Source organism: Gobius niger (assembly GCF_951799975.1).
Source record: "Gobius niger genome assembly, chromosome: 5".
Classification (NCBI taxonomy): domain Eukaryota; kingdom Metazoa; phylum Chordata; class Actinopteri; order Gobiiformes; family Gobiidae; genus Gobius; species Gobius niger.
This window is the reverse complement of record NC_136856.1, coordinates 11,814,932-11,831,591: the sequence shown is the minus strand read 5'-3', so window position 1 is coordinate 11,831,591 and position 16,660 is coordinate 11,814,932. Positions and strand designations below refer to the sequence as shown.

Sequence of the window (16,660 nt, the reverse complement as noted above, 5' to 3'; positions counted from 1 at the left end):
TTTTAAATATGCCAATGTGAGGATTTTGTGGTATGTGCTTCACTTTTAAGGTCGGCTACTGGAACGAAGACGAGAAGTACGTCACCACCGCTAGCTTTTTGCGCGGCAATGAAACTTACGGCCTACAGAACCGGACCTACATTGTCACCACGATCCTGGTGAGTGCAGGTGTAAACATATTGAGATTGAAGAATGGGGAACAATGGGAGGCAGAGCTGGGTAACATTTTTCATTTTCTCCTGTGATAGAGTTCCTAAGGGTTCAGGCTCGGTGAGGTCTGTGGATATCTGTGATTGTGTCTGTCACCTCCTTTTCCCTCTCTAACTCTATTTGGCAAACTTTCTCTCCATCCGGCCGCGCACTCGGAATGACAATGATTTGATTTTGGAAGTGCTGTGTTTGCCTCGGAAACTTGTCTGACTTACAAAACTGATTAGGCCCTATCAGAAACATCAAGAGCTCTCTGAGTTTATACATACAGCTCATACTGTATGAGCTGTTTAAGTGCATAATGTTTTGTTTACATTTCTTTGAAAGAGCATTGGCTAATCCACCATATGTTATATTGCCTCTTGCAATTTTGTCATATACAAATATGGATATGGCCTACATCTAAGAGCACATAAACAACTATGATTATCTGCCTCATTTTCCTTTTTTTTTTTTTATGTTACTCCAGCCAGATTATTAAAAGTATGCCAGCGTGCTAACCTTCTATAAGTTTAATGAGTGCTCTATTCTAGTAAGTACGGCTAGTAGGTACTATACAAATAACGGGTATTTGGGAATCCCCATTGTATTGTACCCCAAACCCCAAATTTGTTGAGTTCATCCATAGTAGTTGCTTTAGTAGTAACTTAGTAAATTGTTTTAATAGTTTTTCATTGTCAGTTTCAACAGATCTTTGTGTGCTTGTAGTGATCTGTAGAAGGTGGGTCCCGATAAGGGCTGAAACAACTAATCGATTAATCAACAACTAATCGATTATTGACATAGTTGACAACTATTTTAGTAATCGATTAATCGTTTTCTAGTAAACACAGACTTAAATAGAGCATTTTAGATGGAAACCTACTTTGTTTTGTCATAAATATCTGTCTGTGTCTCATCCAATCAGAAAGCAGAATTGAAAGCAGAAAGAGCCTCCTACAAACATTCACTTTAAGTTTATTCCATCAACATGTCCTAAAGTGGCGCCACTTTAGCTTTATGTGATAAAAAAAAAAAGAAAAGATACAATTTTCATACACAATTCACAGCCAAGCGATTAATTGATTAATCGTGAAAATAATCGGTAGATTAATCGATTACCAAAATAATCGTTAGTTGCAACCCGAGTCTCGATAACTTGATACCGAGCCTGGCATGAAGCCAGACTGACTTTATTTATGTATTTATAAAAACATATAGCAGACAGTCTGGAATTGTGGTAATAAGACACAATTTCCAAATCAAGACTGGAGGCGGGGCTAACGATCGCCGTTTGAACGAGAGCGAATCAAGCACATGATTGGCACTCCGCCATGATTGTTTGTTGTGTCGCGGCCGCCATCTTCACTGTTTTGGTTACGGCACGAAGGAGCACTGGTGTTTGATGGGAAATCCTAGCGCGGAAGATGATGCACCGTTAACTCCCGTGCTATGATTGGCTGGTTTTGCCGGAGTCAGCGAAATCAAAATCGCACAATTCCAGACTGTTTCCCCATGTATCTCTTAACATGGAGGATGAGTCTGGCTCGTGCCAGGCTAGTTGATACCTACTTCCCTGAATCGAGAGAGGATATTTCCTCGGTAGAAGATATTACACTATTTCATAGAGGAACTAACCACTCTTTAACCTTGCACAATATTGTTTTCTTTTTCCAGTCATAGGCATTGTATAGTCGTCTGCTATACTGATAACAGACCGTCTGCAGGTGAATAGTTGGTTAAGTGCTTTGACCTACATAAAGAAAAAGGGCCTACTGGCTTCACTCCAGTGTTCCACTTTGAAAATGGGGCATTTAAGGGTCATCTCACCTGCTCTCCATGCTCGCCTGTCATTCTTCAAAGACTGCGTTTATGCTTCAAAATCCCACACAGAATATATAAAAGGTAATATGGGGGAAGGCGCTTTCCCCCGCCACGTACAACATGTTCTTAGCGTCTTGCACTATCATCTCGAAAATGTAATAAAAGATACTGCTTTTCCAAAAGTGCCTGAAGCTTGGCGTGGCTTTTTCAAGTGGGAATGTCTTTTATCTATGGGTCTCAGTGCTGCAATGTAATTTTTATGGACTTGTCTGAGATGAGGCTATATTGCATATGCCTGAAATGTGTAAGAAAATAACAGGCTGTTCCATCTTATGCATTCAGCGGCGAGATGGTGGTCCAGGAGGCCAGTCTTTAAGTGCGAGAGTGTGGCGGGGATCCACTTTGAGGGTTAATGGGTTCAAAGGACTCGACTGGATGATCCTCTGAAGTTGAAATTATCCTCTCACCTGATAAAAGCTCCCGGGAAGCTATTGAGAATGAAAGAAAAAAATAGACCGGCACAGGCTCTAAGGTGTGTGACTGTACGGCCATTTTGATGGGCTTTATGGCCTGGGTTCTGGAGCACCAATTGAAATGTATAAAGGAACAAGCTGTATAGAAATTAAGTGGAGAAAAGAAGCTTTGTGTCGATGCTTTTTTACAAACCATTTGATTTTGTAACTGAACAGGTGCCCGTGCTTTTGCTCAATGCACGTAATGTTTCTAACTCAGGGATATAGACATTTTGTTTGTTTGTCTTTTGTCCAAAACTGGGCGAAAGCAAAGGACAAATGGTAGCAATTATAGTATTAGCACGTCTAGCAATACAACTAGGGTTATGGTACTGAAGGAAGTTCTAGTTTGCATACAGAAATAATTGATGGTGGACTTTGTAAATACATCCTTTCTTTTTGTTGTTGATGTCAGATGGATTCACATAGTTTTAAAAACTTGTACTTAGCACCACAGTCATGAGATGTGTACTTATAACTACAATTACAAATCTAAAATAGTGCAAACATGTTCATTTTAATACTGTTACACTTATTGCTGAACCCTTATTTGAACTTGTTAGATCCACCTTCTCAGGAGAACGTGCCTAAAATAACTCTATTTGACATATCTCCTATCAGTGTCCCCTTTTCCAACAAGATAAATTGGTCTTCCGTCGGTGAACCCAAGAAAAGAGATAAGGTGTGAACAATTATAAGCCTGCGAGATTCCTCCCTCCATCATTTTTTATCCACAGTGTGCATATGTTTAGGAAGCAAGGTGAACCGCAGGATTTAAGTTGAGAGGATAGTTATCTTCTTGACAATAACAGAGAGATAAAGTTGGCATCTGCCCTCAAAAGTCTAGTTGAATACTTTTCAAACATAGAAGTTAGAAAATAACCAACAATGACTTAGAATTTGCATCGTTTTACATAGATTCATATTAAGTCACTAATACAAGTTTCTCAGTGATAATTTGCCAGATAAAAAAGCACCATCATAATGGGCCATAATGGCACAAGTTCAAAGTGTATGGATCCTCATATACATTATTCATGGCATTAGCAGTTCATTAGATGAGTACTTTACAAGGTAGAAGCATTACGTTGATGCGAGGGCTGCCACTTTCAGAAGACAATTACTAAACTAGAGCTGCTATGGGAAGCCAAATTGGAGACGTGCCCAGTAGCTGTAAAATATTCTGCTTCTAAATTACACTATAACATACACAGACAGACGGCCAAATGTGATCTTCACAAATCAGTAAGCAAGCTCATGCATGGGTAAAGAGAGGCTTTGACAGAGCACGACAACAAGTGAGAAGCACAAAATACATACAGCAGCAATTGTTTCTTCCAGATCTCAAAGCCGAGTCTGAATAGGGATTGATAATGTCAGGATTGGCTTAGGGCAGTGGTCTAGGACTTGTGGGGCTTCTTCTGGCGGTACTCAGGGCCATGTGCTGTACTAGTTCAGAAATCTCATGTGGCCCACTTTGCCTTAGAAAAATACTGGGAAACCACTTGGACATGTTTCATTTCATTTCAATGCATTTTTTGACAGTTATCTTTTGGCCGTCCATGTGTGTTTTGTATTCAACATGGCCGACTGACAGGCAGATCCCCTCGGAGCTGTTCTCGGTCAATGAGACTTGTCCTGGCAGACCTTCAGCTTGTCTTATTGAACACATTGGTGTAGCCGTCTGTGCGTGTGTAGCTTTAGCCATTGCCGATAGTGTGTGTCTGTGAATATCCGTCAGATCCAACCTTTCACTGCACTGTCTCCCTCGGGTGCTGTTGCGCGAGCACTAGCCCCCGAGTTTTCATGTGTAACAATGATTACCTTCACCTCAAGCATAAAGAGCAATGGAAGTCAGATAACTGTGGCACCAGGAGGAAAGCCCTGTCGTTAGAGTCGGATGAAATATGGAGGGGGCTGGGTCCATGTAGCTTTGTGCAGTCTCAGCCGGACACGGCTTCATAACAACCGGTGGGAATAGCAGAGGCCAGTCGGAACAATTCAAGAGACTAGACTCTATTTTTTCGTTGGAAAGGTGGTCCCAGCAGAGGTGGAAGAGGTACTGAACATGTCAACACCAGGTTTCTCATAAATTACGAAAGCTTGTGGAATTATTTTATAGACTTATTGAGCAAATGAGCAATAATCACCAAAAAAATTATTAGCTACTTAGATACTTTATTTTACACTACCTTGATATATTGTACCTAACACATTTACTACTATGTAATGTGTTATAGCACAACATTGTGGGCCCTAAACCCTCTTGGAGGAAACAAATCACATATTTTGATATGATTTTAAGCTGTAAAGAGGCTTTTTAAGCTACTGTGATGCTCCTGTTGGGTGGTAGCTTCCAGGTAGCCCAGAAGGAGGGGAGTGACCTTGCCTGGCTCTGCCATACTCTTCCCTGTCCATTCCATGCAGGGAATTAGTCTGGTCACGGAGCAATTGGAGCAGTTTGAACGGGCGGGCCTAACGCGCACAGATTGTCAGTGAAATAAACCAATTAGCGATTAGCGAACGTGACGATAGCTGTAGTCCAATTAAAACAATACGAAGTGAATATAAACTCACGCGGAGAACGCGAGGCAAAATCCTCGAGTACTTCATCCATGATTAGTTTTGGCTAATGTTAACGTTAATTGAACTAAAAACATAGAGGTGCAGCGAGTGACGTAACCTTCTCATTTCTCTGTGACGGTCGTGATTGGTTCGGCTAGGCTTCAGCCGCCAATCAACAACTTGTTTACCGTGCGTGGCCAGACCCACTTTCTTTCGTGCAGAAAGAAGGTGGGTGTGGTTTATCAGGCTAGGAGCGATCCAGTCAGGACTTGATTATGGACCAGTCATGACTCAATCATAATTAGAGCAACAACACCCTCCATGATTTGAAGGGACTTAAAATACTTAAAACGTAAAAAGTATTTTCCTCCCCCTACATCAGGGGTGGCTAACTAGTCAGAGACCAAGAGCCGAAATTTTCAACCTTGATCCTGTGAAGAGCCACAAAGGCACCGACCATTTGCGAGATCCAGGGGTGGTACTTTATTGTGATTAAATATAATGTGACTGTTATATTTAATCACAATAAACTATTACTTTATGCATGGCCTTTTTTCAATAATTGTATTAGATGTATTGGTTTTACTCCTAACCAAGATTGAAATAAATATATATTAAATAAACTGACATTTTGTTCTGTTCTGACTGGGACAGAACTAGATTTTTTATTTTTTTTAATGCTGGGGTGTGTTTGTATGTGGGGGGCCCTGCCCACTGAGCCCCCTCCTCTGATTCGCCCCTGGCCCGTGCGCTCATTGCCTGCAGCTTGGTCCATTTGTTACAGTTACTGTCACATGTGAAAGAAAAGTCATGACTTTGCGTATTTCCGCGACACGCGATGTCGCGCTTCGCATCATTTGCTTCATAAGAGCTCCGCTTTTTTCCATTTCCTAATTTTGATCTTTTTCTGTGAATATGAGGCCAAATTTCATCAAATAAAGAATAGGCTGATCAGAAATCTGAAAAGCATAGAAGCTGATCCCAGTGCCACGATCTGCCTGCCTGTTGTTTAACCTACATCCTGCTTTGAGTGAGGCTGCACGGGCTCCTTTTCACGCCGCCTCGAAAACGAGGGTGATACGGGCTCTCATTCATGTGTGTAGAGAAGGAAACAGGGTCTGTAGGACTATGGTTGGATTTCTGGTCAAGATTCTTAAAGACTGTTTATGTGAAATATGTACCAATACTCTTGTAAAGAGCAGCATTGTATTATCCAGTCATGCAAAGAGCCGCACTCTGATTGGCCAAGAGCCGCATGCGGCTCGAGAGCCGCGTGTTCGCCACCCCTGCCCTACATGTTCCAGCCATGTCCTAATGTGTAGAATGAGCCCAGACCAATATTCACCACAACTGCCTGTAAAATCCTGCCTGTCACTCAAAAAAGTGTTAATTCGGGTCCGACTCAGGTTCGGCAAGAGTTTAATATAGAACCATCAGTTACACGGAAGACCTGAGGTGGCAGTAGTGAGTATATAATGACTGTTGACTATTAAACTTGTGAAAAATGAATCTTTAATTTTAACTTTTTCTTAACCTAATTAATTTCATATGTCAAATCAAAACAAGTTTATTCATCCCAATGGGCAATTCTGTTCACTGCTCTCTGGTTATATGTTGATATATATGTTGATGATATGTTTCTGTTCCAAATTGTCAATTGCAATCTTATTCAAAAGCTTGAAGTCCCTACACTTGTCAGAAAACTTAACTCACTACTTTGCAGTTCGGACACCGGGTTTCATGTGGGCTGCTATTCCTCTGTACAGGCACACAGATCCGGCGGTGCTTCTGCTGGTGAGATGTAACAGAGGTCACAGAGACAAAACACATCGCTCCTTCTGTGTCTTCGCCTCTAATAATAGTGTCCGATTCCGCCATTTCCTCACAAGCTACACCATGTTATCAATGCGCCACAGAGCTGTCATAATGATCACGCTTTATCACCTTTGTGTTTAAATTACACACCATACCTCCACAGAACAAAGACAAAATAATACCTGGTAATTTCCTACAATCATCTTTTCTCCAGCGCCTTGCTCACACCGCCAATTATAATTGCAAGGCCGGTCAGGTTTTGTTACGTGAGAGCCACCAAGGAGCATCAAGCTATATTTTTCCGTTGGATCTTTGATTGTGACGTTAAATCTCATTAAAATGTTATTGTTCCCTGTAATATAATAGTCATTTCTAAACCGTGGCATACTGTAGTTCTACTCATCATGAGGTTATTGCAGTTGAAAGAAAGTCAAATAGTTTTGTTGTTCAGACCTGGTTTACAGTTGAATCCAAGCTTAATCCTAGTTTGTGTATTTGGTTTAAGGCATGTTCATACTTTTTGGTTGGCCAGACTTGGTTCACTTGGGCAGTATCCATCAGTAACTGGTCTGGATCGCATTCACGTGGTGGAGAAGAAGGTTGCTCATTTAAAAAAAAAGATCAGTGGAGATTTATTTGTTCTGTGCAATTTAAATCTCCCAATTTCGCTTTGCAGGAGTCTCCGTACGTGATGCTGAAGAAGAACCACGAGCAGCTGGCGGGGAATGACAGGTACGAGGGCTACATCGTGGAGCTGGCCGCGGAGATCGCCAAACACGTGGGATACCAGTACAAGCTCAAGATCGTGTCCGATGGGAAGTACGGGGCCAGGGACCCAGAATCAAAGATGTGGAACGGGATGGTCGGGGAACTGGTCTATGGGGTAAGCAGTTTGTACATGTCCAGCAGCCTTCCCGACATGGCTATCGAGGCGCTTGTCTTTGCGTTTCTAAAGAAATTTTACATATTAGTTAAGTTATTAATGTGTAGTATAAGGGAGAAAAAAGGGATGTTTCTTCTTTGCCATCCATGTTCAAAAGTTGACAGACATTACTTTCAAAATGCAAACTGATTCAATTTCTCTAGCATCGCTTTGTTTTATGAAAATGCCGCGTGACCTATGTCGAACTCTATTTTAACAACCAAATCAAATCAGTCCATTACAATTTAAAGGGCAGGACAGAGTGTAACTAAATTGAATACAAAATGGGAACAAATGTGATCGCTGATGGTTTATGCCAACGCTACATAACATTACCTCTTTTGTTTTTGTCGTACAGAAAGCAGACGTGGCCGTAGCTCCTCTGACCATCACTCTTGTTCGTGAGGAGGTCATCGACTTCTCCAAACCCTTCATGTCTCTGGGCATCTCCATCATGATCAAGAAACCCACCAAGTCCAAACCGGGCGTCTTCTCCTTCCTGGACCCGTTGGCCTACGAGATCTGGATGTGCATCGTTTTTGCCTACATCGGCGTGAGCGTTGTCCTGTTCCTCGTCAGCCGCTTCAGCCCGTACGAGTGGCATTCAGAGGACTACGAGGAGGGGGCTGAGCCGCAGACGCCCACCCAAACGTCCAACGGGGTGCAGCAGACGCCCACTGCCCCACAGCCGAACATGGTGCAGCAGAGCCAGGAGCAGACCAACGAGTTTGGGATCTTTAACTCGCTCTGGTTCTCACTGGGGGCCTTTATGCAGCAGGGGTGTGACATCTCACCAAGGTAAGGCAATCAATCTTTGTGGTGCTAGTAGTACTTATTTTCTTCTTCTTATCTGCTCTCTTCTACCTGAAATGTTTAGCCCCATTTTTGTAATTGGCAATACTTTTCTTAACTCTCCTGGTTGGGACATATTTACAAAGGGAAAAAAAACAGTAAGGACTGGCCTGTTCAGGGTTTCAGATCTCCCTCTGCAGGCGGTTGTGGGAATTACGTGTTCTGAAACCTATTGGCATGCCAGAACATCCATGGCACTGTGAAGAACACACTCTGAGCATAGAATGGGTCCAGCGATGGATTATGGGCTGTAAATATGTGGAGTCGGTTTTGTGTTGTATCTATGATGTGACAAAATTAAGGCAATACATATCGGAGCATTTAAATTAAGAAAACAACAAACAAAGTGAATCTGATTTCTTCAACAAGCATGAATGGCAAGAAATATTACTGATGGATTGTTTTTAACAAGAGAACTACCATGTCATAAAATAGTTAAAAGTAAAAAAAAAAAAAAGGTGATTCTGCGTGATATGTCTCTAAGGCAGGGCTGTCCAAACGTTTTTCATGATGAGATGCACAGCAGAGCATATACGGCATAGAAAGCCACAGAAGGTGGTCAGTGCAGTGCTTCTGAGGTCTTCACAGTTCAATTTAGGCTTGGAACCTTAATCCAGCTGTGTTTCATCCTAAAATATTCGTTATTGACGTTATAAATGTGTAAGATCATTGAACTTGCAGTGAAAAGCGCCACCTCTGGGAAGCTGTGCCCCTGATTTAAGGTGTTTGGTATTCAGTGTGACATAACAACTGCCTAATAAACTCCCAAGTTGTTAAAAATGTAATTCCACATTTACAGACCTGTCCATCAAGCCCAAGTCCAATCAATCCTCAGTAAAATGCTCGACTGTTGAAGCTCTGTTATGAAGGACCCGGCAGCGCATTGCATGCTGCGCTCAGACCCCCCTCGAGTGTTCTTATGTGCCTGGTATGAAACTGTTCTCCAAAGGTCACCAATTAAAAATCTCATTAAGTGCCTGAAATTAGAGACACTGGGGTCGACTTTCTGAGGTTCCAGCGGGACCTGCAGGAGGAGAGGTAGAGGAGATAATGTCAGTGTTAATACTCGAGCCGTGAGCCGGTGGAGACAGGTTAGGTCGTGTGCAGACTCTCCAGCACTGTGTCTTTTAAACATTAAGTAACATGCATTATGTAGTAAATGCAGGTGGTTCACATGTGCTATACATAATACATGGAGTGGGGAGATACTCCTGAGGCAACAGTGTCAAGAGTATAGATTGTAAATCTCCGATGGAAGGAAAGGAACTGCATCTGATTTGTGGAGGAAAGAGCATTCAAATAAAAAGAAATGCGTGGTCAGAAATCACTCAGTTTAAAGCTCCTTTATACAACTAGGTAACACTACAATATGGTCCGGTAAGTCTATGTCTTTACTGTAGTACATCCTAGACAACTACAGTGATACATCTACCTATCGTGGTACTGAAAACTATTGTATTTTCCAAACTATAAGTAGATTTTTTTTTCATAGTTTGGCTGGGGGTGCGTCTTATACTCCGGAGCGACTAACATGTGATTTATTTTATTTTTTTCTGAACTGTTTAGGTGACGTTAACATACCAGACAAATACTTAGTTTGTTGTTTATGCTTCATGTGGCTAACCATCAATGTTTTACGTACCGTACGTTCCAGCCTGTTGTTTTTTCTTCATTAGGCGTTTTGTGGCTACTGCGTCTTATACTTCGGAGTGACGTATAGTCCGGAAAATACGGTAACTGTAAAGTACCACTTTAGGTACCATGATAGGTACCATAGATGTACCACTGTAGATGTCTTGGAGGTACTATAGTAACTACATAGATTTACTGGGCCGTATTGCAAAGTGTTAGGCACAATTGTTATTCTTGTAGCAGATTAAGTATATAAATGTATGTAAATAGCTATGCATGGAAGCCAAGAGGCCAATGTGTGCAGTTTGCATCATGATACAAACCATTTTTTATAGATCTGGTACCTATAAGTTTTCACAGATGCACTGGAGGTTGTTGGTGTTGCTGAGTCTGAAAGTTGTAAAACATCCATATGCATGAGAAGAATTGAGATGTGAGGATTTATTGGAGCAAGAATAGTTTGACTTCCTCAAGAACTGAGAGCTGATTGAGGGTTGTTGAGCCAGGTTGACACATAAACTTGTGAAGCACATGAGAAACTTAAGTGTGGAGAAGCAGAACATGCTAACTTTAAGGAAACAAACTGGCAACTTGCTTTGAGACAACACACTTTTATGTTCTTTCTATGACGCAATGAAATCCAGAAAATCCAGATTGAGTTGCAGAAGAAGAAACGACCAAAGTGAACTGGATTACTCTAAAACTATGGGCTGTACATATGTGGAGTCGGCTTTGTGTTGTATCTTTGTGTGACAAAATAAAGGCAATAGATATCAGAGCATTTAAATGATGAGGAAATAGCCGTGTGAATGAAGCAAAATGTTTTAATATGGTTAGAAGCTCAAAAAGTTGATTTTGGATCATATGATCATTTTAATTTAAAAGAAGGAATGAAATCCAGTAATTGTAATAATTATTTTAATGAACTTCCACTTCCATCTTTGCTGCTGATAGCGCTAATTAAAGTTTGCTTGCTAGCTGTCCCATTGCTTGCATAATCAATATCTAATCAGCTATAAATGTCTTTGGAGTTGCTGGGCTTGCAGGTATGAAAGTAATTATTAGTTTAAAAGGTTGTTGCAGAGAAACACGAGTGTGCCCAGTCAGCCGCTCTTTTTGCCGCCTGAAGGTTGAAGAAATTACCGCCACGTGCGAGTCTCTCTTCATATTTAGTTTCAATCTTGTGACATTTTCGAAAACCTATTTCCACTCCACTTTGAGCTTATCATGAATATCAGCGAGAGAAATACTGCACACACCGACAGTGTACTGTGACACATAGGGTCTCAGCGCTGCACGATGTACAGTACACGCGGGATCCCAACACCCACGGGTGCTCACTTGACATTTACAATTTTCTACCTGGACTGTGCAGCGCAGGATAAAGTCCATTATAACGACCAGTGTTTTTGATAACAGCCAGAAAATGCATTTATCGATTTTTATGTGCGCTTTACAAAGAGAATAATGGTTTAAAGAAAAATGACTGGATTCGCAGCGTTTTAGTTTGAATGCCAAGCCATACATTCAGTCTTTCAATGATTCAGTCACAGATTATGGAAATGTGTGTGTTTCGTTTTGTCGATGAAAAACGTGCAGATCCTCGAGGGTTCTTGACATTGTGCTTTTCTACTTTTTTCTTCTGGTGTTTTTGCTTCGTATCATTCCATATTTTGGTGATGAAGGCTTTATTGTGATCAGGGCCTATCGAAATTTATAATTTAGTTGTTTTTTGAAGTTTTATTTCTGGTGGCGCTCTACGCTTAGGATCTACATAGATTCATAGAGAAGCAGCATTAAAACGACAACAAGAGAAATTGCTCTCATCATAAAAATGTAAGGCTGCTGATTCAAATCCAGCGCTCTCAATTTATCATGTTGATTTTCCTGCTGTTAGTTTGGTCCAAACTCATTTCTAACAAACCAATTCTTCACAGGAGCTGTCACAGCAAAGTAAACAACAACAGTTACAAGTAGTCCATGATCAATAAAAAGGCTTTATCATTAGATACACAGCACGCAAAGGCCTTTCCCACAAATATCTGATTTTACAATACAAAACAATTTGTTTCCTTTAATGCATATGAGCTACATGTTATAGTTAGCTTAGTGATTGAGACTTTGGATATACTACAGTACAATGATCAACTATCAGTCTATTGAACAAGAGGCATCTTGCCACTGCCTCTGTTAGAATAGATTTCCAGTCGGTACATGTATTGGGTTGTAAAAGGCAGGTGGTTCACATGTGTGATACATAGTACATGGAGAGGGGAGAAACTCCTGAGGCAGTAGTGTGAAGATTCCTGGAGTATAGATTTTATATCTATAAGTTGGAAGAAAAGTAAAAATGCTGTAATGTGGTCAGAAATCCATTCATCCATTTTCTTCCACTTTTCTGTTGCTGGGTTTTGGGGGCAGTCGTTGGAGCTGCCCAAATCATATTGAACAAGCCCCTATGGCTCCTCCTGCAGGTGGTGGGTCCATGGAAAGACGGCTTCACCATTCTAACTGGGCCTGTTGGTCTCTCATGAGAGGCTTCTGAACCTCTCTTTGTCTGACCCGTCACCTTGGACCTGTTTGCCAGGTGACACTCTACCAGGGCACAAAGCCCCCGACAACATAGTCCCCAGGATCATTCTGGTGCTCAAACTCCTCCCCCCCCTCCTGGAACCACCACCTTAACGTGGCGGTTCAGAAATCACTCAATTTAACCTCTTAAACGCCAAAGATTGTTGTTATAGAACCTGCTTTACTAGTTTGGATCACTTCCTGTGATCTTCCACAGAAGTGTCACCTGGTGGTGGTTGTCTGACTTTTCAAAGAAAAGCCTAATTTTGAAAGATCAAAAAGGATCTTTTTTGTCGCTTTGTTGCCATGTAGACTACACCTTCTTTTACATTTTTTCATTGCTTTTTTGCTACATTTCTGTCACATTTTCACCACATTTTCACCCTATTTGTCACTTTTTCCATTGCTTTTTTTTTTTACGTTTTTGTCACTCTTTGTTCAAGAAGCTTTAGATTTGGGGAAAGCCAATCTGGAGACAGATTGCTTGGTTGTTTGTATTTATCCGGCTTTTATGCGAAGTCAGTTGTGTAGTTGGGCTGTATTCATCTGTGTGGCTGTAGCTTTAAGAGATTCACCCAGTCTTGTAAGTCCAACACAGTGCTCCTCACACCTCCCTGATGGTGCCCTCAAGGAGACATGATACCCCTGAAGATTTGGGTGACCTAGATGCGGCAGTTGGCACACAAACTGAGGCGACGTGTCTCCTAAAACGTGTGATATCTTGATGGTAGACGTGAAAAGGACATGCTCGCCTTACAGTCACAAACAAGGGAAGGCAGAAAAATCATTTGCATTTGTTTTGTGGTTGGTATCATCCTCTGCACATGCTTCACAATATCCTCGCCAAATGTTTCGTACGCACGCATGACACATTCACGCTTTGAGGGATAAAGTATGCAGTGATTATGTATATGTCCCGGCAGTGATGGCTTTTTATGGAAAGTTAAAGAGGAAAAATCGGAGGCAGTTCTCAGCAGGTGGCTGCATGCGGCTCATCCACAAGACTTAATCACGGCAAAGTGAGAACACAGTGTCGCGGCTTCGAGGTAGGCAGCACTTTTTATACTTATCATCTTAATCAGATATACAAAAGGCCAAGGAGCCACAGCGATGATCCACTCTGGTCTGCGTTTAATCATGAGCGAGTTTAATTTCCCTGCCTGGCCATATCTGCAAGTCCACCCTCCAGTTTGGTCTATAAAAAGCAGGCTATTTTATTTTTGTGGAAGTGGAGGTGGTTTGTTGTGCATGTTTGCGTGATACTCAATTGAGAGACCGTTTGATTTCCCCGTGTTGCTGACAGACCGGAAATATTCTTAATGTAACCGCGTCAACGATGTGGTTGCACAGTTTTCAAAGTTTGGTTTTGATCCACTCTTGACCGGCCAAATTTGACCGTATCGTTTCCTAATAAATTTCCAAATCAAAATATGTTCATGGCCAGTCGCTGCTACTGGAGACGGCCTTATTTGCAGTCTGATTATTGGCCTGCACATAAGCTAATAACGCCAATACTTTAGTTTACTTTGACTCTTCATACAGCCAAAATGTGTCCAAAGTATTACCTAAAAAGGGCCTCTTAGTTGGTAAAATCTCACGTTAACAATTTTATCTATTGACGTCATTTTCCTCTGTCCATTTTTGTCCAAGAATCCCTCAGACAAACAACACATACTCGAGCATGACTGAACCAGCTGGTCTCAAAGTGTACAGTCGCCAGACTCTTCTCGTAAATTTCTACCCTTTAGGCGCAGACCTATGACATCACAATGAGCCGCCTGCTCCTCCTGCTCCTGGATGCTCCTGAAATGTCATCTTCTGCCCGTGAAAAAGAGCTGGTCCCTCATTTAGCGTCATATGTATGCAAACACTGATGAGATGTGTTAATTTCTACAGTAAGTTTGTTGGACATTTTGCTCCCGGTGCTATTTATTCTGCGCGGGGTCTTGTTTACTGTGCTCTTTGGAAATGTCAGCACTGTCAGTCAGAGGCGCTCGTATACGCCTGAGTCCACGCTACGGGCCCCTCCCCATACGTTTATCTCGGCAGACAGGTGCACTCTGAGCCCAAAGCACCCCCCCGTTTCACCAAACTCTCCATCTATCTATTTCCCCGTAGCATCATCCTTTCTGCCTGCTCTCCATCCCTTTGGCTCATTGTGTTTGGTTGAACATTTTTCATACGTGGCATCCCCCCTCGTGCAAATGGATCCCGCAGCTCCGCAGATGCTTCCTGCCCGCGCTGTCTGTCAGAAAGAGGCAGATTTAATGTGGACGGTGGCACAATATGACGGCAATTTCGTGTATAAATCTTTTTCATACCACGTATGTGTAAGTGACGCATACGGAAACAACCTTCTTTCGAACTGGCTTGTGTAAGGCGTGGAGTTGCTATTTCAAGTTGGACTAATGACCAATATCGTGTGGCGTTTCGAAGGAAATGTTATCAATTCAACGTTATCATAGAAATCCGCCATGTTCAGGGTTGCAAACATTGTCTCCTAGACTAAGGCTGTGTCCAAAATGATCAAATTATAGCCTCTATGTCCTAATCCTAACTTCTAATCCTTAACCTTTCATGGGGTCAACTGTTCTCTATGCAGTTAGTGAATTAGAGCTTCAGCAGCATTTGCCCAATTCAACCGTCCTTACCCAGGGCAGAAAACACAGGGGAAGTGACATCACCAAGAGCTGTTCTTCTTTAAGGTTATTCGCGGACTGCAGGCAAACAAAAGCGCATGTCGCCACCTACTGTATTGCAACATAGTGTCCAATTAAAGAAAAAAAAAAGAAGAATCCAGACGACATCGCCATCACATTTCGCTTTGCAAATTAGCCATGCGTCTTAAGTTTCTACTAAATGAAGGCAAATGCACAAAAAGCACAAACTGCCTTCATTTAAGCCATTTACTGAGGTGGCTTTTTAACACACTGACATGTGACTGAGCTGTGGTGACAACAACATGTATTTTTTCACTTTTATAAAATTTGGCTTGTGCAGAATCTTATTATTATTATATATTATGGTGGCTTATGGGATGGCACACAGCTCCTAATCACCGATTAGTTAGCACCAGAGGTCCCTATGGTAAAGCAGCTATGATAGTTAGCATTGAGACTCCTTTCCCTAACTCCTTCCTAACTGACAGCCCAATTCAGAGGCTTCTCATCATGGCGGACCCTGACGAACATCCTATTTGGCGTTAGACCTCTTACCAAATTACTGCGTTCGGATGGGGCAAAACATTCGGCAAAAACAATATCAAAAGTGCCAGAAAAAACAGTGAAACAAATCCGTTGGGACACTAGTAAATACATCTAGCGCACTGTAGTGTCCAAATCACCACTTTTACGTGAACAATACCTTTAGTATTTTGCGTTTAACATCTCTGTTGCTTTATTATTAGGGCGGCACGGTGGCACAGAAGGTCCCGGGTTCAATTCCCACCTGGACAGGGCCTTTCTGTGTGGAGTTTGCATGTTCTCCCCGTGTCTGCGTAGGTTTCCTCTGGGTGCTGCGGTTTCCCCTACCACTAAAAGCAAAATCTACAACAGGTTCCCACGGCGGCCAGGACCCCCATGAAAAAGAGATTTTTAATCTCAGTGAGATTTCCTGGTTAAATAAAGGTCAAAAATAAATAATTATTATGGAATTGACAGATTTTCCAGAAGTCGAAGCTGTTTTCCCATGATTTTTTTATTCTCTGCTCAGATCCTATTGCAGGCCTATGGGAATTTAGCTGATTTATGTGTTACTTTATTTGACAGGGACCGTACAC

General features: G+C 41.9%; 1 protein-coding gene across 3 annotated transcripts in view; it reads left to right on the top strand.

The window, feature by feature from the left end:
* The window catches only part of gria1a (glutamate receptor, ionotropic, AMPA 1a), a 104,591-nt gene that overhangs the window by 54,326 nt on the left and 33,605 nt on the right, over positions 1-16,660 (top strand). For all 3 annotated transcript variants that reach the window (XM_079556191.1, XM_079556193.1, XM_079556192.1), the window contains exons 9-11: positions 51-158; positions 7,582-7,788; positions 8,186-8,625. In XM_079556191.1, the coding sequence (XP_079412317.1) occupies positions 51-158; positions 7,582-7,788; positions 8,186-8,625 (755 nt within the window). The remainder of the gene's footprint in view (positions 1-50; positions 159-7,581; positions 7,789-8,185; positions 8,626-16,660) is intronic.